The sequence below is a fragment of the Jaculus jaculus genome, chromosome 6, assembly GCF_020740685.1.
Source record: "Jaculus jaculus isolate mJacJac1 chromosome 6, mJacJac1.mat.Y.cur, whole genome shotgun sequence".
NCBI classification, from domain to species: Eukaryota; Metazoa; Chordata; class Mammalia; order Rodentia; family Dipodidae; genus Jaculus; species Jaculus jaculus.
The window spans coordinates 78,188,036-78,212,878 of NC_059107.1; the positions used below are offsets into that span (position 1 = coordinate 78,188,036).

The window sequence follows — 24,843 nt, forward strand, 5'->3', positions numbered from 1 at the left end:
TAGTATAACTTTCATTTTTAAAAACTATTTTAGAAAATTCTTTTCTTCTCATTTCTATTAGGTTGAAAGTTTTTAACTTTAGAGTTTCAATCTTTATTGGTTAGATTTATAAGTTAGGCAAGATTTTAATTTTTCTTAGATTCCAAAGTGACTTTGTTTTCTTCAGCTGTCTCAAGATATTCTGGGCTTGGAACTACTTTAGGGTCTTCCGCCGCAGGTCATTTCTGAATGGTGAATATGAGCTTGTGCTATGAGTAATCACAGAAGTTAAGTGTGGCTTTCATCTTTGGCTCAGTGATGATTCTGCTTACAAACTTCCAACTTTGCCTGAAAAACTGGTTAGGATTAGAAAGATATTACTGGCTTCCTCATAATGTCAGACCATAGATAATTTGACATTTCTTTAGGAACTGATGGGATAAATGTGCAGGCTTAACAATTTTTGTATGTTTTTGCAGGTGCTTAACATTTTATCACAGTGCTGACTTATGTTGATTTTTTAAAATATGCCAATATAACTGTTTTTAGCTGAATTTTTTAAAAAGTTGAAAAGTTTAGAGTCAATATTTTTCTGTTAAGTGATTTCAAACCTCACTAGATTCTAAATGTGGGGTATAACTTATTCTTCTCATAATTTCTTCCCTGGTATGTACTAATGAAATGAAATATATGGTGGCTTGGAATGTGGCCCAGTGGTAGAGGGCTCACCTACTATGTGTGAGGTCCTAGGTTTAATTCTTAGCATGGAAGACAAAAAGAAGGAAAATATGACATTGAAATAAGAAACTGAACTATAACATTAAAGAGTGGAAAATAGTGTGTGCTAAAGTCATGCTATTTAATATTTGTACTTAAAAAAATCAATGCTGAGATTATTTTAAGTCAAAGGAAATTCTAGCTTAACAATAAAGGTTTAGTTATGGGCTGGGGGCGCTGGAGTACTTATAAACAGTTCATTATCTTGGGAGTCCAAGATACAGGGATTTTTCTTTCTTCCCTGATAGTATACTTGTGATTCTTTTGTTGAATATTGAAACACAAACTACACTAGTGAGAGAGAGACCAGGAGGTCCTTGTGCTTGTTAGACTTGAAGGCAGGCCCACATCTACTTCAATGTGTGGGAATAATTCCAATCTGCTAGGAAAACATGAGGGCCAGGAAAGGTGGTTGTGGATGAGCAGATGAGGAGCCGAGCACTGGGTGACCGCAGGAGAAGCAGGGAGCCTTGGGTAAATTTTGGGCTGAGAAGCATTAGACTATGAAGGAGACTCCTCCACAGTATTACAGGAACTTAGTTATTTACTGAAGAGATGAAGTAAGGGGTTGTGGAGACATCTCAGTCAGTAAAGTGTTTGCCTTACAAGCAAGAGGACCTGAGTGTGATCCCCAGGATATACATTAAAAAGTAAACCAGAGCCGGACATGATGGCATACACCTTTAATCTCAGAAGTTGGAAGGCAGAGGTAGAAGGATCACTGTGAATTCAAGGCCAGATTGAGAATACATAGTGATTTCCAGGTCAGCCTGAGAGTACATAGTGATTTCTGGGTCAATCCGGACTAGAATGAGACCCTACCTTGAAAAACAAAAACAAAACAAACAGTAACAAGGGGCTGGAGAGATTGCTCAGTGGTTAATTGTCTGCAGTGGTTAGATTGTCTGCAAAGCCTAACAACCCCAGTTCAATTCCCCAGTGCCTACATGAAGCCAGATGCACCAAGTGGCCCATGCTTCTGGAGTTCATTTAAAAAAAGAAAAAACTAAGCTACATATGGTGGCGCACACCTTTAATCCCAGCACTCGGGAGGTAGAGATAGGAGGATCAAGAAGAGTTTGTGGCCACTCTGAGACTACATAGTGAATTCCAGGTCAGCCTGGCCCTACCTCGAAAAATCAAAAAACCAAAAAATAAAAATAAAAATAAATAAATAAAAAAGAAAAGAGAAATTGTTTACACACATGAAACCCTAGTGTGAGGTGGGGGACAGAGGACCCTTGCAGCTCATTGGCTACCAGTTTAGTCTTAACTGCTAAACTCCAAGTCAGTGAGGGACCCTGTCTCAAAAATACTACTAATAATAACTCATTAATTTAAAAAAAAAAAAAAGGGAGCCGGAGAGAAGCCTTAGCAATTAAGGTGTTTGCCTACAAAGTCTAAGGACCCAAGTTCTCAATTCCCCAGTTCCCATGTAAGCCAGATGTACAAGGCAACGTATGTCCAAGGTTGTACATGTGCACAAGGTGGTATATGCATCTGTATGTATGGAGTTTGATTACAAAGGCTGGAGGACAATTCTCTCTCTCTCTCATTAAAAAAAAAAAAAAAAAAAAAAAAGTCCAGTCTGTTGGACTTGCCTTTAAAAAAAAACAAAACGTTTTTTAAAAATAAACATGGGGCATGGTGGCACATGCCTCTAATCTCAGCACTCAGAAGGCAGAGGTAGAAGGACTGGTGTGAGTTTGAGGCCACCCTGAGACTGTATAATGAATTCCAGGTCAGCCTAAGCTAGAGCGAGACCCTACCTCGAAAAACCAATAAATAACTAATGAATAAAATAAAATAAAACAAACAGGTAAAGATGAAAAGATGAACTGGGGAGATGGCTCAGTAGATGAATGTGTTTGCATGCAAAGCCTGCAGTTTGGGTTCAATCCTCCACTACCCAAGTAGAGCCAGATAACAAAGTGGTACATGGGTTTGTAATTTATTTACAACAAGGGGCCCCAGAATGGCTATTCATATTCTCTCTCCTTGCAGATAAGTAAAAATATTAATACAGTAAAGAACAACAAAACATTAAAAGAGAAAACCTTAATGACACACATGGAAACAAGTCTTAATTTCTTTGGTTTCAAGCTGAGTGAGGTAGTACACACCTGCAGTCTCAACTCTTTGGGATGCTGAGGCATTGATTATTTGAGTGCAGCCTGGCAACACAGGGAAATCCTGTCTTTAACACAATTCAAACTGGTAGCTATTTGCTTAAAAAGGTAATTCTGGCTGGGTGTTGTGGCTCACACCTTTAATCCCAGCACTCGGGGCAGAGGTAGGAGGATCACCGTGAGTTTGCAGCCACCCTGAGACTTCATAGTGAATTTCTGGTCTGAATGAGCTAGTGAGGCCTTACCTCGAAAAACCAAATAAATAAATAATTCTGGCCAGGTGTACTGGTGCATGCTTTTAATCCCAGCACTTCAGAAGCAGAGGTAGGAGGATTGTTATGAGTTCCAAGCCAGCCTCAGACTATAAAGTGAATTCCAAGTCAGGCTGGACTACAGAGAGACCTTACCTCGAGAAAAAAAGAAAAAAGAAAAAAAGACATAAAACAAGACAGGTGTGGTGGCACATGTCTTGATCCCAGCACTCAGGAGGCAGAAGTAGAAGGATTGCTGTGAGTTCAAGGCCAGCCTGGGACTACAGAGTAAATTCTAGGACAGCCTAGGTTAGAATGAGACCCTGCCACGGGAAAAAAAATCAATCAAAATCAAGAGACACAAAATAATGTGTGACTGTAAGTCTTCCCAAACTGAGTAATGGTGACAGCTGCACAGGCAAATAAGCTTACTAAAACTTTACACTTAACATTGGCGGATGTGGGGCTGGAAAGGCGGCAAAGTAAGTAAAGTGCTTACTGCACAAGCATGAGAACCTGAGTTTGGATCCCCACAATCACATTAAAGGCAGTTGTGAATTCCAGTGCTGGGGAGGCAGAGACAAGAGGATCTCTGGGGCTTGCTAGCCAGCTAGCCCAAACAAAACACTAAACTGTGGGATTAGTGAGAAACCTTTTTTCCAGAGTTAATTCATAATATTTTGGACTTAAGATCTAGAGTTGGTACTGTTTATTACTCTGACCTTCATGTCATCATTGGGGCAAAGGGGTTACTATCTACTAAAATCAGGGAATTCTGTTTAAAATACAGCTATGTTTATGATTCAACATGGTTATTAGATTTGTGGTCTTAGACTAACTATTTTCTCCCAAGTGTATTTTGATATGTAATGTATGTGAGCATATACCTACACTTACATTTTATGTGTGTTTTTTGCATCTTTTACAATTTTTACTTTATGCTTTTGTGGATTAGAACAAGATCTTAAGCTTCGGAAGTAACATGAGTTCAGAATCTTCTCAAAACCCTTTTGATCTTTTAAAGTTTTCTGTCTTGTCCAATACTGTGGAATTTTTAATTAGTTTGTATAATTTTTTAATTAAACTATATTTCACTCTAAAAAAATAAATAAAGTGAAGAGTGACTGCGGAAGACACTCAACACTAACTTTAGGTCTCCACATGCATTCACACATACACACACATGCACATACATATACTATACACACAAAATTGGTGGATGTGACTATATGAAACTGCATTTCTAGAAAACTACAGAAAAAAGATTAATGGTAGGATCTAGGTAGTAGGAATATAGGTGTTAGCTAAATCATTTTAACCCTGCTGTATGTATGAAAACCATAATAAAATGACGAGAATTAAACTCTCCTAAGCTAAAGAAACAGGTTTAAAAAGTACTTCCCAGCTGCACAGATAAGATGGCTTAGCGGTTAAGGCATTTCCCTGAAAAGCCAATGGATCCCAGTTAGATCCTCAAGGACCCGTGTAAGCCAGATGCACAAGGGGACACATGCATCTGGAGTTTGTTTGCAGTGGCTGGAGGCCCTGGCACTCTCTTTCTCAAATAAATAAATAAATTTTGTTTGAAAAAAGCATTTCCCTTGGTAGCCCACAGTTGAAGAAAGAGTTATAAAATCCTGGTCATTCTATGTCCCTGCACATCAGGCTAACCTTGGTTCATGATGTGCTACAGAGGAAGGAACCCTGGATTCCAATCCCAGTTAAAGCTGTCTGGACAACGTTCCAAAACACCACACACGATTGCTGTGGTAAACTATTTATCCATCCACAGGGAACAACCCCAAGCAAAACACCTTACACGTTTTAAATTGCCATAAACTATAGTGTTAGTAACATCAAGATTCCCAAGAAAAATTTTAAGCCGGGCGTGGTGGCGCACGCCTTTAATCCCAGCACTCGGGAGGCAGAGGTAGGAGAATTGCCATGAGTTCAAGGCCACTCTGAGATGACAGAGTTAGTTCCAGGTCAGCCTGGACCAGAGTGAGACCCTACCTCGAAAAACCAAAAAAAAAAAAAAAAAACAAAAAGAAAAGAAAAATTTTAAAAAGCCAGGCGTAGTGGCACACACCTTTAATTCCAGCACTCAGGAGGCAGAGGTAGGAGGACCGCTGTGAGTTTGAGGCCACCCTGAGGCTACATAGTGAATTCTAGGTCAACCTGAGACCCTACCTTGAAAAACCAAAAGAAATACACACACACACACACACACACACACACACACACACACCCCTCGAGTTTTTATGTAAGAATCACAAATTAATTCTCCAGTGTAGGTTCCTTATAAAGAAAAAAAGATTCAAATGTGGTTCCTTACAAGTTAACATCTTTCACATGCCTTTAAACTCAAAACCCCAAACACCCACAATATTAATTAACAACAACAACAACAAAAAGACTTGAGCCCAGCATAGTGGTGCACACCTTTAATCACAGCACTTGGGAGGCAGAGAGGATTGCTAAGAGTTTGAGGCAACCCTGAGTCTACATAATGGATTCCAGGTCAACCTGGGCTAGAGCAAGACCCTACTTCAAAAAAACAAAATAGACGTAAGCAGAAAAACTTAAGAAACTGAAATTCTGAAATCATAAAAATACACAGGCTGGAGATGGCTCAGCAGTTAAAGGTACTTACTTGCAGTCTGATGGCTGAAGTTTAGTTCCAAAAAAAAAAACATGTAAAGCAAAATGCACAAAGTGGCACATGCATCTGGAGTTCATGTGCAATAAGCCTGGAGTGCCCATTCTCTCATTACTCTCTGCTTGCAAATGACTATTTTTTTTTTGAGGGGGGGGGGTTTCGAGGTAGGGTCTCACACTAGTCCAGACTGACCTGTAATTCACTCTGTCGTCTCAGGGTGGCCTTGAACTCACAGCGATCCTCCTACCTCTGCCTCCCGACTGCCTGGATTAAAGGCATGCGCCACCACGCCCGGCAATGACTATTTTTTTTTTAAGTAATACATTTGTATAAGAAGATAGACCTTTTGTATTTATACAATGTACTAACATTTCTTAAGTTTGTTTAAGATTTTATTATTCCTAAATATATATATGTACATCTCAAATTCAGAGAACAAAATAGTCTTATTAACCTTTAACATTAAGACTTTTCAAGGGGGTCTAGGGAGATGACTCAGTGGGTAAAATGCCAGCCACAATTAGAATCCCCAGCCTCATATAAAAACAAAAAAGTTAAGCAAGGTGGGACACATCTGTAATCCCAGTTCTGGAAGGGCAGAGACAGGTGGATTCCTAGGGTTTGTTGGCTAGCTGCTAGTCTAGCTGAATTGGTGAGCTCTAGGCTCATTGAGAGCCCCATCTCAAAAAATAAAGTAGTAAGCACTACGGAAGACACCAGACGTCAACCTCGGCTCCACTTTTGTGTGCATAAATTCATGTACGTACAAACATATACACACACGTGTGCGCACGCACTCCACTCACCCCCCAAAAAGGACTTTTACCCAGGCGTGGTGGCTCACACCTTTAATCCTAGCACTTGGGAGGCTGAGCTCAGTAGAAAGATCAGCTTGAGTTCAAAGCCAGCCTGGGCCACAGAGTAAGTAATAGGTCAGTCTGGTCCACAGTGAGACCCTGACTCAGAATAACAAGAACAAAGTACCTTTATACTTCCATAGATGAAACATTTAAATAGAGAATAAGATGGTCAGACAATACCCATTTTTAAAACTTTATTTAAAAAAAAATCTTTGCTTTTTTAAATTACCAAGTGTATTTCACCTTACAAACTTTCAAAAGCAGCTATGTACATCTGACATATAAAAAACCAGAAATATGTATATAAAAATGTCAAAAATTATTTGAATTAAACTTCATGTTTTTAAGTTAATGTTTTCCTTACTCCTAACTATGCACACTAACAGGACAGTGTGTTACGCATACATGTGTTCACTGTGCAATGAAAGTGGGCTGTGTAAGAGATGAACAAAAGTCAGAAGAGACCATTCCAAAGTAGATCAACATGACATATTCATTCCATCTATGCCCAAATAATGGAGTGGGGAAGAGATGGCAACCTTTTATTTATTGAGCCTGAACTCTTAGGACAATTTTGAAAAGTAAGTTGTAGATGGACCTGCAGACCAGTCTGTCTCACCAACACTATGGTTAAGAATCCTCTGTGAGAGAAGCCAAAGATTACCTTTGTACTGGCCACGCCAATCTCAGGACCAGCATTAATGTGAACCCCACAATCTGTCTCCCTTGATATAGAACTGCCGACTGTATTTGTGATCCCCACAGTTAAAGCTCCTCTCTCCTTACAGTAACGAAGACCCATCAGGGTATCAGCTGTCTCACCTGAATAAAATGGACAAAAGTAAAGGCACAGAGCTGTTTCAGAACATGCTGATTCACAGATGCAAACACCAACTGAACACACTTTCAACAGTACTGCTTGTTCTAAATAAAACACATGCACCTAGTAAATTTACAAGAGTGTTAACTGTACATTTTTAGGATTGCTTTTCCTTCCCTATCTGAAAATTCCAATTTTTTAGCTTTAATTATAGTGTTCATTTTTATTAATTTACAATGAATGTACTATTAAAGTAAACCTATTATCAAGTCATCCAAAATATCAATTTTAAAATATCAGTTCTTGCAAAGTGTACTAGGAATGATTAGGAAAATTAACTTTAAGATGCCTTTTCTCCCCTTTAAGCCTTTAAAATGAACAAACCTGATTGACTAATGAAAAAGCAAACATCATCTCGAAAAACTGGCGTGTTTCTATCCAGGAAGTCACTGGCTAGTTCTACCATCACTGGCAATTCGGTCAGCTCCTCAAGAACTTGACGTGTCTATAGAGGAAAGGGAACACAACTTGCCTTCAGACATGCATTTTCTTTGGAGTCCTTTAGATTTAAGGTGTAATTCTTACTTTTTCTGATTATAATCACCAGGCTAGGATATAGCTCAGGGGTGAGCACTTACCCAGCATGCACAAGACCCTGAATTCCAACCCCAGACCTTAAAAAAATAAAAAAGGAAAGAAAACGAGCCATAAGAACTGGAGAATTCTAACATAGCATATAATTTGTGCCCACAAACTGAGGCTTAGGACTAGGTGAAGCATTCAGTAAAATGTTTTGCTTGAGGAGAGAGGCTCAGTAATGGATTTAATATAGCACTGAATTCTCCCATACCTTCTTGAATTTTTACTAGTATATCAAACAAAGTATTCTTTCTATGCTTAAAATAAAAACCAACTTCTCCATCAGGGACATACAAATTAAAAGTACTTAAGATTTCATCTCACTCCTGTCAGAATGGCTATTATCAAGAAATCAAATGACAATAAATGATAGCAAGGATGCAGAAAAAGAGGAACCCTTCTACACTGTTGGTAGGAATGTAATCTGGTATAGGCCTTGTGAAAATCAGTGTGGAAGTTCCTGAAACAGCTAAAAATAGACTTACCATATGATCCAGCTATGGCACTCCTAGGCATCTATCCTAAGGACTCATCTCACTACCTTAGAGACACTTGCACATTAATGATTATTGTTGCTCTATTCACACTAGCTAGGAAATAGAACCAACCTAGATGTCCCACAAATGAGGAGTGGATAATGACAATGTGATACATTTATGCAATGGAATTCTATTCAGCAGTAAAGAAAAATGAAATTTGCAGGGAAATGGATGGACCTGGAAAAGATTATACTTAGTGAGGTAACCAAGACTCACAAAGCCAAGCCTGTTTTCTCTCATGTGGATCCTAGCTACAAATGTTTGGACTTATGAATTGAAATAAAACTCAGTACCAGAGGCTTGTAAGCTAGAAAGGGGTTGTAAGTGAGGAAGGGGAGAGGAGGACTTAAGGGGATGGTATTGTATATTTATAAGTAGAAGAATAGATTACTGGGCCTTAGTGAGGTCAGTGGAAGAGATTCAGTAAAGGAAAGGTGGGAGGAGGGTTAATCAAAATCTAAGAGGGTAGAAATAAGTCATAAGGAAACTTACATTTTTGGAAAATAGTGCATCCAGAAGCTATAGATTGTTACTAGAAAATTTTCAGTGCCAGGGATGGGATATCTTCCAGTAAATTGTCGGCTATGGAGGCTCCTGATGACCCAAAACATTATAGGCCATTGCCAAGGCTCTTGGTTTTCCACCAGGAATAGATGTTAAGACCCTATTGCTGAAGACTCCACATGCTTAGGTGGCAAGGTCACTGAGAAATCCTGCTGGAGCTGAGCTGAAAACTTCCTTACTGCAGACCAGCTGACAGAAAGCTGGAAAAACTATGCTGCATGCAGCTTCATGGGAGAGAGATAAGTCACCAGTGGAGATAAACAACAGTGGACACTGTAAACTTTAAGATGGGCCAGCCAGGCCAAATGAGCCAATGGGTGCAACAGTGGCATGTCTGTTACGGGGAAAACCAACCACTCTCTAATTAGACTGGACACCCACTCCACGGGAGGGAATGCATGCCTGAAGTCATGAGCACCACAGTGGTATAACACCTGCTGGTGCCTGGCTAAATACATATATTATGCTTACCATACTTCCTGGCAAGCATTTCTATTAATGTTCACTATCCATATATTAATGCTACTCTCACTTTTGGTTAGAGAAGCTTCTCTGTTCAGATGGTGGTGACCTCTGGGATAACACAAAAAACACCACAGTGCTGAGAAGAACTGAGAGAAGAGTGCTCAGCACTGAAACATCTCTATCACACCTTCCAAGGCTTGTTCCATTGCAGAAGAGGTGGCAGAAAGAATGTAAGAGCCAAAGGAAAGCTAGGACTCCTTACAATACACTATCAGACACAATATGGCCTGGATATTCATGACCTTGCAGCACCTGGCACTACTTAGACAAGACCATTGTAATAGGAAGAAAAGATGACATCAAAATAAAAGAGAGACTTATTTAGAAGGGGAAGGGATATAATGGAGAGTGGAGTTGTGAAGGGAAAGTAAGGGGGGAGGAAATTATCATGGCTTATTGTCTATAATTATGGAAGTTGTCATAATAAAAAAATTAAAAATAAATAAATCGCCTTCTTAGACCTTTTTCCTTCAATATTGCATAATCTTTCCATTTAGACAAGGTAGTATTTGGGAGAAAGGGGATTTGGAGGTTTAAAAAAAAAAAACTTGCTCAGAGACAAGGCTGGTTATAAGTATGTGTCCCAGCAAATAAAAAATGGCTATGTCATGAACTCTGGGAACCAATTCTATAAGCAAAAGCAAAGTATAAGGGTTCTTCTATATCACTGCACATAACCTGGTTCCTTATGAAGAACTTACATGTGGGTATGAGGTAGTAAGAGGTCATCTCATTCTAGAGTTTCTATAGTGACAACCATATGTTGTCAAATATATGTCTCTGATATGGAATTTCAGCTTCTAACAAACAAAGAATGAAGTCCGATGAAAAGTAGGCAGTACACTTCTCAGGTTCAGACTATACTGGCCATCTTCCTGAGGTCAGTGGACAATTCTAAGCAAAATCAAAACTATCCTGGAAAGCTGAAACAGCAGGATCATAGGCTTGAGGCCAGCCTGGGCTGCATAGTAAGATACTAACATCAATTCAAGTGGCCCACTTATCTGTATAAAGACAACAGATCTTTCCTTCAAGCAACTATGACCCATCTCCTTTCCTGCTGTCTGTCATGGCAAGAATAAGATAGCATGTTTTAATAAAAAGATGATTTTACATAGGTGGCATGCAGTCTGCTGGAGAATTGTCATCAATAATCTTACTCAGCAGTAGACCTCACATGCTACACTACTGACCCTGCTAGGCAAAATGTGCTCACTAGTGCATCAGTGACATGACTATAAGGAGGTAATCAACTTACTTTCTGGTTGGATTTGAAGTCTGCTCCACAGGAGGGAATTCCTGACTTTTTTTTTTAAGACATTGTCAGCAAGCACCTTCATTTTTTTAAATTCATTTTTATTTAAGAGTGACAGAGAGAGAAAGAGGCACAGAGAGAGAGAGAGAATGGGTGCGCCAGAGCCTCCAGCCACTGCAAACGAACTCCAGACGCGTGTGCCCCCTTGTGCATCTGGCTAACGTGGGTCCTGGGGAATCGAGCCTAGAACCAGGGTCCTTAGGCTTCACAGGCAAGTGTTTAACCACTAAGCCATCTCTCCAGCCCAAATTTCTGACTTTTATTACAAACCTGGCCACAGGCCCATGGTTGGCAAAGTCACATGCTGTAGCAGAGAAGGTACTACTGCTGTTTTGCTAAATGGACACGTTGTGCCAATCAAACTACCTTCTGATTATTTTCTCATGCCCATGGATTGGTGCTGCTCTTAAACTTCATCAGAGAAGCTTCTTTTGCACTGGATGACAGTAATGACAGAGAATCATAACTGATCAAAGTGCTGAGTGTAACTATTATGTGCTCAGCCCTAAATGGGTAACTATAGCAGCCCCTCTAAAATTTAGGGAACACTGTGGAAGAGGGGAAATAATGTGAGTGAGCTGAAGGAAGGAGAGGAGTGTCATAGAATGCAGTCTTCCAGATATGACCTGGCCATTGCACTCATGAACTCATAGCAGCTGCGATTACCTGACAGGATTTTAGTCCATCAACATGAACATTCTGTCAAGTCTTGGGGAAGGGCACATGAGGCTCTACTTCCCAATAAGGATTTATAGATAGTTAATATTGCTGCATCCTGAAGATCTATTAGCAGTCATTGGTTGCTGGGAAGGGAAGAGAAATTTTCTTCAGTGGTCTGCCTGTAGCAAATTGTCCATGCCCAGTACTCTAATTAGATTCACTGGGTCACAAGAAAAAAAGAAAGAAAGGCAGACAGACAAAAATGAAAGAGTGACTACTAGATGGAAAAAGGAAGGGGTTCAGAAAGGACTGAGAGATAGCTATCTCTCAATCCTATATATATATGTATATGTAGCACATACACATATACAAATATATATATATAATATACATACATGTATATATATATGAAGCTGTCAAATAAAAAATTAAATTGAAATTAATAAAATAGTTTTACATGGTATGTTATTAGATATACTACTAGTTTGCTGATACCCTCTACAGCCAACCAATATAACATAAATAAAATGTTAAGAGGTCACTTACTGCTACACCAGCATGGTAACTTGTTCCACAAGCAATAAGAATCAAACGCCGACACCTCTGGATCTCCTTAATGTGATCCTTTAAACCACCCAAATTCACTGAAATAAAAGTTTGTGTTTGTGGTTATTTATAAAAGAATCATTTGAAACAAGAAATCACTTTTCATAAATATTCATGTCAATTTGGGAGATGAATAGTGTTTTAAACAATTCAAATCCCTTTTAGAAGGAACACTATTCCATAGTTAGGAAAATAAATTAACAGGTCACAACTTAAATAATTGCCACTCTGCTCAAACTTAAACTAACCTTACTCACCCAAACACTCTCAATAAACACACACTATCGAATGAATTCTGCTTTTAGACATTTTTACCTTCTTCTCTTTAGATTAATTATAGGGTTGGAACGATGGATTAATGGGTAAAAAGCACTTTCTGTGAAAGCATGAGGCCCTGAGTTCAAATCCCCAGAACCCACATCAAGCTAGACACAACAGTGTGAGCATCTCTAAGGCCAGCACTCACTCCTATAGTGAAATTGGAATCAAAGACAGGAAAATCCCCAAAAACTTGTGGGCTCTAGTTGGTATATGTAGCAGCAAACAATCTCAAATAAAGAAAGGACTAACATCCAAGAATGTCCTCTGACCTCCACACATATGCTATGGTATGTGCATGCCTGTATTCATACACATGAGCACATACACACAAACATACACACACAAAATGTTTAAGAATGCTATCTTTTTTAAAAAAGTCATTTATTTTTGGCTTGCATCCGCTTGCCGCACGGAGCCTTGCTCCCTTTTCCTGGCTGGCACCTTGCACCAACTTTAGCAGGTCTGCCAGACTCTGAGTGGCCGGCACCAGGGCAGGATGGCTTGCTTGGGGCTGGGGCGAGGGATCTGGGGCTGCGTGTTAGGCCCAGGCTTGGGATCTCTCGAGACACGTGGGCCGAGGTCGGTCGCTCAAACTCAGCCTGGCCGAATGTGCCCAAACCTGCACGGGTGGTGGACCCTCCTCGGGCTGGCAGGCATTACTCACCACCAAGGCCTAACCGACTAAGCTGCTATCCCCACACAGCCGTCTACACTGAGGAAGACCCGGAAGCTTCGGGGCCATGTGAGCCACGGCCGCACCGGCAGCGCCCGGGGCCCGCATCACCACAGGATCAACTTCGACAGCGACCACCCAGGTTACTTTGGGAAAGTTGGTATGAGGCATGGCCACTTAAAGAGGATCCAGAGCTTCTGCCCCACTGTCAACCCTGACAAACTGTGGACACTGGTCAGTGCACAGACCAGGGTAAATGCTGCCAAAACAAGACCAGAGTTGCCGCCATCATTGACGTTGTGCGCTCGGGTCACTACGGCGTTCTGGGGAAAGGAAAGCTCCCTGAGCAACCTGTCATCGTGAAGGCCAAATGTTTCGCAAGAGCGGAGGAGAAGATGAAGGGTGTTGGGGCGCCTGCGTCCTGGTGCCTTGAAGGCACCCAACAAGGTTCATTAAATGCTAGAAAGTGCTTTTCCAAAAAAAAAAAAAAAACATATTTATTTTTGAGAGAGCGAGAGAGGGAGAGACAGAGAAGGACAGGGAGAGAGAATATGGGCAACAGCAAAGCCTCCCGCCTCTGAGAACAAATTCCAGACATCTGGCTTACATGGGTCCTAAGGAATCAAACCATCCTCTTCAGCCCCTAAAAATGCTATCTTGAAGGCAAAATATGGGGAAACAGGCAACAAATCAGCAGACGCAGAAGGCTGGATTTGGGAAAAGGCTGACAACAAAGGGGCACAATGAAGTTTTTTTTTAATATTTTATTTTTATTTATTTATTTGACATAGAAAGAAGGAGGGAGGGAGGGAGGGAGAAAGAGAGACAGAATGGGCGTGCCAGGGCTTCCAGCCACTGCAAATGAACTCCAGTCACATGTGCCCCCTTGTGCATCCACAATGAAGTTTTATAAGTGATGGAACCATGTGATATCTTGACTCTGCAGGAGTGTGACTATGTTGCATAAGACTGTCAATACCCAGAACTTTATCAAGAAGCCTAAGCAGGAGAATCATTTGACCCTAATAATTCAGGTCAACATAAAAAGATCCTCTCAGGAGCTGGAGAGATGGCTCAATGGCTAAGGTGCTTGCCTACAATGCCAACCTGACTTTGATTCCCCAGGACCCATGTAGAGCCAGATTCACAAAATGGTGCATGCATCTGGAGTTCATTTGCAGTGGCTAAAGGCCCTAGTGCACCCATTCATTCTCCTATTACCTCTTTCTCTCTGTCTCTCTCCCTCCCTCCCTCTCTCCCTCCCTCCCTCCCTCCCTCCCTCTCTCTCTCTCTCTGCAGAGCATAGTGATGCACTGCTGTGAGTTTGAGAGAAACCTGAGACTATATAGTGAATTCCAAGTCAGCCTGGAATTAGGAGCCTTAGGAGTCCTGAGGGACAGGCCTTTGCTCTCTCTCAGCCTTCATTACCACCCACCTAACTGCTCCAGTTCCTACATTATTATCGTCCTGCAGTACTTCACTTCTCCTTCACATCCAGAGTGAGACCCTACCTCAAAAAGAAAAAAAAAAAAAAAGCCTGTCATGGTGGTGAATACCTTTAATCCCAGCACTCAGGAGGTAGAGGTAGGGAGGATCGCTTTGAGTTTGAGATCACCCTGAGAATACAGAGTGAATTCCAGGTCAGCCTGGACTAGAGTAAAACCCTACCTCGAAAAAATAATATATAATATATATATATATATACATACACACATATACATATATGCATACATACATGTGTATATATATACATAGATACATATGTATACATACACACACACACACATCTTGTCTCAGAAAAAATAAACAAAATTTTTCTTCTGCCTATATTATATGTGTGCAGGTGACTGGTATGGGGAAGCACATCCATTTGTGTGTGCATGTGAACACCACAGGTTCATTCATTTGTCTTCCTCTATAATCTCTCTTCTTTTGCTAACTAAGGCAAGGTTTGCCAGAGCTCATCAATTCAGTTAGTCCAGCTAGCCAATTTGCCCTTGGGATTCCTAGTCTCAACCTACTGTATGCTAGGATTACAGGTGTGGGTGGTGTGGATCTGAACTCAAGTTCTCATGTTTACATAGTGCTTTATCACCTGAGCCATCTCCTTAGCTCCAATAAACAGAATTTTACATTAAGAATGATGGATTTGGGGCTGGAGGGATGGTTTAGCGGTTAAGCGCTTGCCTGTGAAGCCTAAGGACCCCGATTCGAGGCTCGATTCCCCAGGACCCACGTCAGCCAGATGCACAAGGGGGCGCACGTGTCTGGAATTCGTCTGCAGTGGCTGGAGGCCCTGGCACGCCCATTATCTCTCTCTCTCTCTGCTTCTTTGTCTGTCTGTCGCTCTCAAATAAATAAATAAAAAATAAACCAAAAAAAATTAAAAAAAAATAATGATGGATTTGGGGCTGGAGAGATGGTTTAGTGGTTAAGGTGCTTGCCTGCAAAGCCAAGAGACCCAGCTTCAATTCCCCCAGGACCCACATAAGCCAGATGCACAAGGTGGTGCATGCATCTGGAGTTTTTTTGCAGTGGATGGATGCCCTGACACATCCATTCTCTCTCTCTGACTCTCTCTCTCTCAAATAAATAAAACTAAAATAAATTTTAAAGAAAATTTTAAAACAATGATGGTTTTGAAAAAAAATTATGGATTTAGGAGGCTAAGCTATAGTTCACTTGGCAAGATTTTTGCCTAGCAAGCACAAGACTGTGGGATTAATCCTCAGCCCTGTATAAACAGAGTATGGCTACACATGCCTGCAATCCAGTGCTTGAGAGGTGGAGTCGTACTCAGCTAAAAAGTTTAAGCCCAACTTGAGATAAAAGAGACACTATCTCAAAAAAGGGGGAAGGAGGAAGATATGGAAATAGAAAGATTATTTAGTTAGAACCAAGAAGGGGCTTAGAGGGAGTGTGATAAGGCAGGATAGTGGGAATGAATATGATCAAAATTATTATATACAGGCATGAAATTATAAAAGCTAAAATAAAAAATAAAATAATTTTGAGTGCAAATCATAAGTCCAATGTGAAAAAAAAAATTAAAAGTGTAACCTGTCACTCAGTGTTAGAAAATTGCCTAAAATGTAGTTTAATAAATGAACTTTGTACCAAATGGTAATTTAAATGGGGTAATTTTCTGCAAAGAAAATACTGTTTTTATGGTTCCAACACTCTTGAATTAAAATAAAAACAACTTGTTAAAAAAAATAAAAAATAAAATAAAATAAAAAACTACTTTAAAAGATGACCTTTATTATATCTAAATATATTTCAACAAATAACAATTATTCTCATTACGTATGGAATGCTTAGGAGGCCTGAAGGACAGGCATTTGCTATCTCTCAGCCTTCATCACCACCCACCTAACTGCTCCAGTTCCTACATTATTATCGTCCTGCAGTACTTCACTTCTCCTTCACATTCAATTTATGCATGCCCCTGTTGCAGTGAGGTTCACAATACTGGTAGAAATCACCTGACCAAGAGCAGCTTTTGGGGAAAAGGGTTTATTTTGTCTTACAGACTCAAAGGGAAGCTTCATAATGACAAGGGAAAACGATGACATGAGCAGAGGGTGGACATCACCCCCTAGTCAACATAAGGTGGACCATAGCAACAGGAGAGTATGCCAAACTCTGGCAGGGGGAAATTGGCTAGAACACCCATAATCCCACCCCCAACAATACACTGCCTCCAGGAGGTGTTAATTCCCAAATCTACATCAGCTGGGAAACTAGCATTCAGAACACCTAAGTTTATGGAGGACACCTGGATCAAAACACTACACCTGCCTCACTGTTATCACATGATTTAGCACCTCTCCAAGGAACAAAGCAACATTCTCCCAACTCTTCTCCCCAATCCTCAGGGTACTAGAGTCTGTCTGCCACACACATAAGAATGTTCTTTAGATGGTGGCATAGGAGCCACACCAAAGCAGTCTAGGGAAGGAAATAAATAGAAAAACAGCAAAATACACTCTTCTACCAAAACGTGAAGGTGTATAAGTTATTACCAAACACAACAGAGAAGCAGGAGAGACTAAGAACTTCCAGAAGGGAGGAAACCCAGCCAGAATCCAGCCAAGGCACCAGTGGCCTCGGGTTATGCATGCCCTCCAAACTGGTACAGAGCGGCAGGAGCAGAAATCAGGTAGAGGGATTTTCCACCCACATGAGCCTTCTCCCAACATCAAAAAACATGAAGGAGGGCTGGAGAGATGGCTTAGCAGTTAAGGAGCTTGCCTGTGAAGCCTTAGGACCCAGTTTCTATTCTCCAGGTCCCATGTAAGCCACTTGCACATGGTGGTGCACACATCTGGAGTTCATTTGCAGTGGCTGGAGGCCCTGGTGAACTCTTTCTCTCTCAAATAAATAAAAATAAATAAATATCCCAGCACTCGGGAGGCAGAGATGGGAGGATTCCCCTGAGTTTGAGGCCACCCTGAGACTCCATGGTGAATTCCAGGTCAGCTTGGGGTACAGTGAGACCCTACATTGAAAAACCAAAACAATAAATAAATAAAATAAATAAATAAACACACATGAAGGGGAAGAAAGCAGGAACCAGCTGAGCAGCAGCTGAAGAACACAAATGGGACCAGATGAGCAGCTCCGGTCCAAATACAAGCAGCATCTCACACAGCTTCCCATCCCCCAACTGTCAATGCCTTAAACCTCCTGAGAACTCACCCCCAGCTACACAGCATCCAGCACAGCTGATAATAACAGTAGATCCACAGGGCAACACAGAGGGATCGAAATGGGTCCTCACCATTGTTGAGACTGGAAGCCATCCCAAAAGGTAACAGGTACATGAGCCTGCACTGTAAGTGCTAATCTCTCTTCTCATGTCACAGCAGGTAAAGTGCTACATATTCTTAATTGGCTTTACCCTTCTCAAATAAGCTGTATGTTGGGGTTGACTACTGTGGCCTTTGATGTTTCCTGATTCATAGGGCCTTTGTCTTTTCCTTCTGTCACTAGTGGGGGCGGGGTCTAAATTGGCCCCAGGCTGAACTAGAACCCATTTTAGACCAGAAATCTCAACCACCCAGTTGAAAGAATTATGGGTGGGGTGCAACACACATACTAGGGAATCTGGCTTTATTAGATTATCTATTTGTTTTAATCCCCACTACTGCATAAATACTCTGGGCTGGTTTTGATTGATTGAATGTATATATTGCTCAGCTGAAGTTTAGAATTTGCCAGTAAATTGCTCCACCCAGTACACTAGAATACCTGAATAGCAGGTAAATTCAACAATTAGGATAACTCCTGCTGTCTCCTTGGAGTATAATAGCTACACTTGGCACCTGCAACTCCTACCCTGAAGATTTATAAAGTCAGATTTACATGGCTTAGAATACTGCAGATAATTAGAAAAAGCATCAAATTAATTCAAGATGTAAAAATCACTACATTATAAGATACATTAAAAAAAATCAAGACAATACAATCTTCCCCAAAATTATAAACACATCAGAAATGATACCCAGTGAGACTGCTTTAAATGAAATGCCTGACAAGGACTTCAAAAAATGATTATACCTATGCTCAAAGAAATTGAAGAAAACAAAGGAATCAAAGAAAAGAACAAACTCCTAAAAGAGAACACAGGAAACTAACTTAACGAAATAAGGAGGGCAATACAAGACATAAGTAAAGAAACAGAAATAATGAAAAAATACCAATCAGAAAGAGCAGCAATGAGCCAGACGTGTTGGTGCACACCTTTAAGCCCAGAACTCGGAAGGCAGAGGAAGGAGGATCACCATGAGTTTGAGGACACCCTGAGACTACATAGTGAATTCCAGGTCAGCCTGAGCTAGAAGGAGAAACTACTTCATAAAAACTAAAAAAAAAAAAAAAAAAAAAAAAAGTAGAAATGAAAAACAGAGTAAGTAAAATAGAAAACTCTCTAGAAGGTCTCACCCATAGAATGAATCAAGGAGAGGACAGAATATCTAACCTAGAAGAACAGGTGGCAGATCTATTACAATCCAACTAAGAGAAAGACAAACTAACAGGAAGGCATGAATGGGAATTTCAAGACATCTGGGACACTATGAAAAAATCAAACATAAGAATTCAGGGCACAGTAGGAGAAGAATTTCATTCCAAAGGCATAGCAGGTATTTTCAAAAATTATCGAAGAAAACTTCCCCACAATAGGGAAAGTCATGCCAATGCAGATACAGGAAACCTTTAGAACACCAAATAGAAAATTAGGAAAAAACATCTCACCATCATATTATAATTGAACTACAAAACAGACAAACCAAAGAAAATACAACTGGAAACACATAGAGAGAAAAATCAAGTCACAAAGGCAAGCCCATCAGGATAACAGCAGATTACTCAACACAAACTTTAAAAGCGAGAAGGGGTGCATTCCAAGTTTTAGAAGATAGAAACTGTCAACCAAGACTATTGAGCAAAGCTATCCATCCAAATAGATGGAGAAATAAGGACCTTCCATAACAGAAACAGGCTAAAGGAATATATGAACACTAAACCAGTTCTACAGAAAGTACTTGAAAGGATCCTCCATGTGGAAGAGAAAGATCACAGACATAAGGAACCAAGAAAACATAAAGCACACTCAAATAATGGTTAATACAAGATAGTAAAGGAAAAATGGGAAGCACTATGAAACAAAAAGAACGGCAAGAATAAATACACACCTTACAATAGTAACTCTTAACATCAATGGCCTCAATGCCCCAACCAAAAGACATAGATTTGTAGACTGGGTTAAAAAGCAAGATTCTTTAGTTTGTTGCCTCCAAGAAACTCACCTTTCTACAAAGGATGGACACTATCTTAGAGTGAAAGGTTAGAAAATGGCGTTTCAAGCAAATGGGCCTAGAAAACAAGAAGGGGTTGCTATCCTTATATCTAACAGAATAGAGACTTCAGACCAACACTAAGTTAGGAAAGATAAGGAAGGTCACTTTATACTGAGTAAAGTAACACTCCAACAGGAGGACATTACAATTCTAAAGAAACACTATTAAAACCAACATTAGCGATAACAGCAAACACAGTTGTAGTGGGTGATTTCCACACCCCACTCTCATCAATTAACAGGTCATCCTGGAATAACAAACAGATATCTGGATTAAATAAAGTCACAAAACAAATGGACCTAACATCTACAGAACATTTCACTCAAAGGCTGCAGAATACACATTTTTTTTCAGGAGCACAGGGAACATTCTCTAAAATAGACCATATATTAGGACACAAAGCAAACCTTAACAAATACGGGAAAACTGAAATAATCCCTTAGATTCTATATGATCACAATGAGATTAAACTACAAGTCAATATAAAGAAAAGCTATAGAATATACACAAAATCATGGAAACTAAACAATACACTACTAAATAACGAATGGGTCAGTGAAGAAATGAAGAAGGAAATCAAAAAATTCATAGAATCATAGCTGGGCGTGGTGGCGCAGGCCTTTAATCCCAGCACTCTGGAGGCAGAGGTAGGAGGATCACCATGAGTTTGAGGCCACCCTGAGACTACATAGTGAATTCCAAGTCAGCTTGGACTAGAGTAAGACCCTATCTTGAAAAACAAAAACAAAATTCATAGAGTCACAGAAGGCATCATAGTGCTGGAAAGAAGTGACTGGAGTACTGAGTAACAGCTCGATCACACTTTCCAAGACTCAGGGTCTAATGCGGAAGAGGTGGTGGAAAGAATGTAAGAGCCAAAGGAAGGGTAGGACTCCTTACAACGTGCTCCCTAAAGACATAAAATGGCCTGGATATCCATGACCTCATAGTGCCTGACACTACCTACACAAGACCATCATAAGAGGAGGAAAAGATCATGACATCAAAATAAAAGAGAGACTGATTGAGATGGGGAGGGGATATGATGGAGAATGGAATTTCAAAGGGAAAGTGGGGGGCGGTATTGCCATGGGATATTTTTTATAATCATGGAAAATGTTAATAAAAATTGAGAAAAAAATTCATAGTCAAATGATAATGAGAACAAAACATACCAAAACCATTGGGACACAATGAAGGCAATCCTAAGAGGTAAATTTATAGCTTTAAGTGCCTATACTAAGAAATTAGAAAGGTTTCAATTAAACAACTTAATTCTTCACCTAAAGCCTTTGGAAAAAGAAGAACACGGCAAACCAAAAATCAGTAGATGAGAAGAAATAATAAAGATTAGGACAGAAATTAATGAAATAGAAACCAAAACATATATATAATAATAAAAAGAATCAATGAAACAAAGAGTTGTTTCTTTGAAAGGATAAACAAGATTGACAAACCCTTAGCAAATCTGACCAAAAAAAGAGAGAAGACACACAAATTAATAAAATTAGAGATGAAAAAGGCACCATCACAAGAGATACCAAAGAAACTCAAAAAATCATAGGGATATATTATAAGAATATATTCTCCACTAAGTCTGAAAATCTGAATAAATGGATGATTTCCTTGATTTATATGACCTACCAAAATTAAGTCAAGAAGAGATTAACCACATGAGTAGAAATGTAACAACTATGAAGATCCAAGCAGTTGTAAAAAAATCTCCCAACTAAATAAAGTCCAGGCCCAGAGAGATTCACTGGTGAGACCAGACCTTCATGGAAGAAATAAAACCACTGCTTCTCAAACTTTTCCATAAAATAGCAAAGGAAGGAATCCTACCACACTCCTTTTACAAAGCCAACATCACTCTGATACCAAAACCAGACAAAGAAGGAACAAAAAACAGAAAATTACAGACCAATCTCCCTCATAAACATAGATGCAAAAATCTCAACAATTATTGGCAAACAGAATACAAGAATATATCAGAAAGATCACTGACTCCAACCAAGTAGGCTTTATCCTAGACATGCAAGGATGGTTCAACATAAGCAAATCAATAGTTCTAAGACACTATATAAATGGACTGAAGGACAAAAATCAAATAATCATCCCAATAGATACAGAAAAGGCACTTGACAAAATCCAACATACCTTCATGATAAAAGTCCTACATAGAGTAGGAATAGAAGGAACATATCTCAACATAATAAAAGCTATTTATGACAAACCTACAGCCAACAAAACACTAAATGGGGAAAAATTTGAAGCTTTTTCACTAAATTCAGGAGTAAGACAAAGGTGTTCACAGTCCCCACATTTATTTAATATAGTACTGGAAGTCTTAGCCATAGCAATAAGGCAAGAGACACACATAAAAGGGATATAAATTGGAAAGGAAGAGATCAAGTTATCATTATTTGCAGATGATGTGATTCTATACATAAAAAAGGACCCTAAAGACCCTACCAGCAAATTGTTAGAGCTGACAAACACTTTCAGCATAGCAGGATACAAAAAAGACACACAGAAACCAATAGCCTTCCTATATGCTAACAACAAATACACAGAGGATGAAATCAGAGAAGCACTTGCATTCACAATTGCATCAAAATAAAGTACCTTGGAATAAACCTAACCAAGGAATTGAAGGATCTCTATACAATGAGAACTTTAAACACTCAAGACAGAAATTGAAGAAGACACAAGGAAATGGAAAGACAACCCTTGTTATTGGACTAGAAGAATCAATATTGTGAAAATGGCAATCATAACAAAAGCAATCTACACATTTAATGTAATCCCCATCAAAATTCCAATGGCATTCTTCATGGAAATAGAAAAAAACAATCCAAAAATTCATTTGGAAGCACAAAAGACTTCAAATACCTGAAACAACTTTGAGTAACAACAATAAGGCGGGTGGTATCACCATACCTGATTTTAACCTATACTACAGAACTATAGTAATAAAAACAGCATGTTACTGGTACAAAAACAGACATGTGGATCAATGGAGCAGAAGAGAGGACCCAGATGGAAGTCCAGGTAGCTACAGCCACCTGATCACAATGTTGATCAACAAAAATAAGGCTGGTGGGGCTGGAGAGGTGGCTTAGTGGTTAAGGCACATACCTGCAAAACCTAAGCACCTAGGTTCAATTCTCTAGGTGCCACACAAACCATATGCACATGGTGGAGCATGTGTCTAGAGTTTGTCTGCAGTGGCTAGAGGCCCTGGTGTGCCCTTTCTCCCCCCTATCTCTAATAATAAATAATTAAAAATAAAATCTTTAAAACTAAATAAATAAATAAGGCTGGCTATTGAGGTGGGGAGGTAATATGATGAAGAATGGAATTTCAAAGGGGAAAGTGTCAGGGGGGAGGGTGGGAATTACCATGGGATATATTTTTTTTTAATAATCATGGAAAATGTTAATAAAAATTTAAAAATTTTTAAAAAAAACAACAACAAAAATACATTTCAGGGGGCTAGAGAGATGGCTTAGTGGTTAAGGCTCTTGACTGCAAAGCCAATGGACCAAGGTTCAATTCCCCCAGGACCCATGTAAGCCAGATGCACAAGGTGGTACGTGCATCTGGAGTTTATTTCAAACAGCTGAAGGCTCTGGCGCACCCATTCTCTTTCTCTCTTTCCCACTTTCAAATAAATAAAAAAATAAATAAGTAAATAAATAAGGCTGGTAATAACATCATACCCCTTTAAGCTATATTTCAAAGCCATAGTAATTAAATATGGCATGGTACAGGCACAAAGACAGATACACAGATCACTGGAACAGAATAGAGGACCCAGATGTTAATCCAGGCAGCTACTGCCATCTGATTTTTGACAAAAACGTCCAAAAAATTCACTGGATTAAAGACAGCCTCTTCAGGGCTGGAGAGATGGCTTAGTAGTTAACTGCTTGCCAGTGAAGCCTAAGGACCCAGTTTGAGGCTCGATACCCCAGGACCCATGTTAGAAAGATGCACGAGGGGGCGCATGCATCTGGAGTTCATTTGCAGTGGCTGGAAGCCCTGGCACGCCCATTCTCTCTCTCTCTGCCTTTTCCCGCTTTGTCTGTCGCTCTCAAAAAAAAAAAAAAAAAAAAAAGACAGCCTCTTCAACAAGTGTTACTGGGAAAACTGCATATCTATATGTAGAAGGAGGAAAATAGATCCTTGTCTCTCTCCATACACAAGAATCAAGTCCAAATGGATCAGGAACCTTAATATTAGACCTGAAACTCTGAAACTGCTAGAGTAAAAAGTAGGGAAAACCCTTTGTTGTACTTTGAATAGATGGTCCCCAATATACTCAGTGTTTTATTAGTGTATAGTCTGGATCTACAGCCACATGGTTAGAGGAGGTGTCACCTGGCAGACCTGGTGGTGGGTTTAAAATTCCAAACTAAAGATATACAAAGTGGCCAGGGAGTTCCAATAGTGTGCTGTGTGGCTTTTGGGCTTGTGGCTTCTCTCTCTCTGCTTGGACCTGTGAAAGCAGGCCAGCTTCTTCTGTCATTATAAAACTTCCCCTGGATCTATAAGCTTCAATAAATATCCCTTCCTCCATAACTGTGCCAGGTCTGGAAGTTCATCTCAGTGAACCTGAAGCTGTCTGCTACACCCTTTATCATACTGGTATAGGCAATGA

General features: G+C 39.9%; 1 protein-coding gene across 1 annotated transcript in view; it reads right to left on the reverse strand.

The window, feature by feature from the left end:
- The window catches only part of Gfpt1 (glutamine--fructose-6-phosphate transaminase 1), a 114,231-nt gene that overhangs the window by 15,774 nt on the left and 73,614 nt on the right, over window positions 1–24,843 (reverse strand). Inside the window, exons 12-14 of the mRNA XM_045151882.1 lie at window positions 12,264–12,361; window positions 7,860–7,980; window positions 7,320–7,477 (exon numbers count right to left, since the gene is read on the reverse strand). Of these exons, the coding sequence (XP_045007817.1) occupies window positions 7,320–7,477; window positions 7,860–7,980; window positions 12,264–12,361 (377 nt within the window). The remainder of the gene's footprint in view (window positions 1–7,319; window positions 7,478–7,859; window positions 7,981–12,263; window positions 12,362–24,843) is intronic.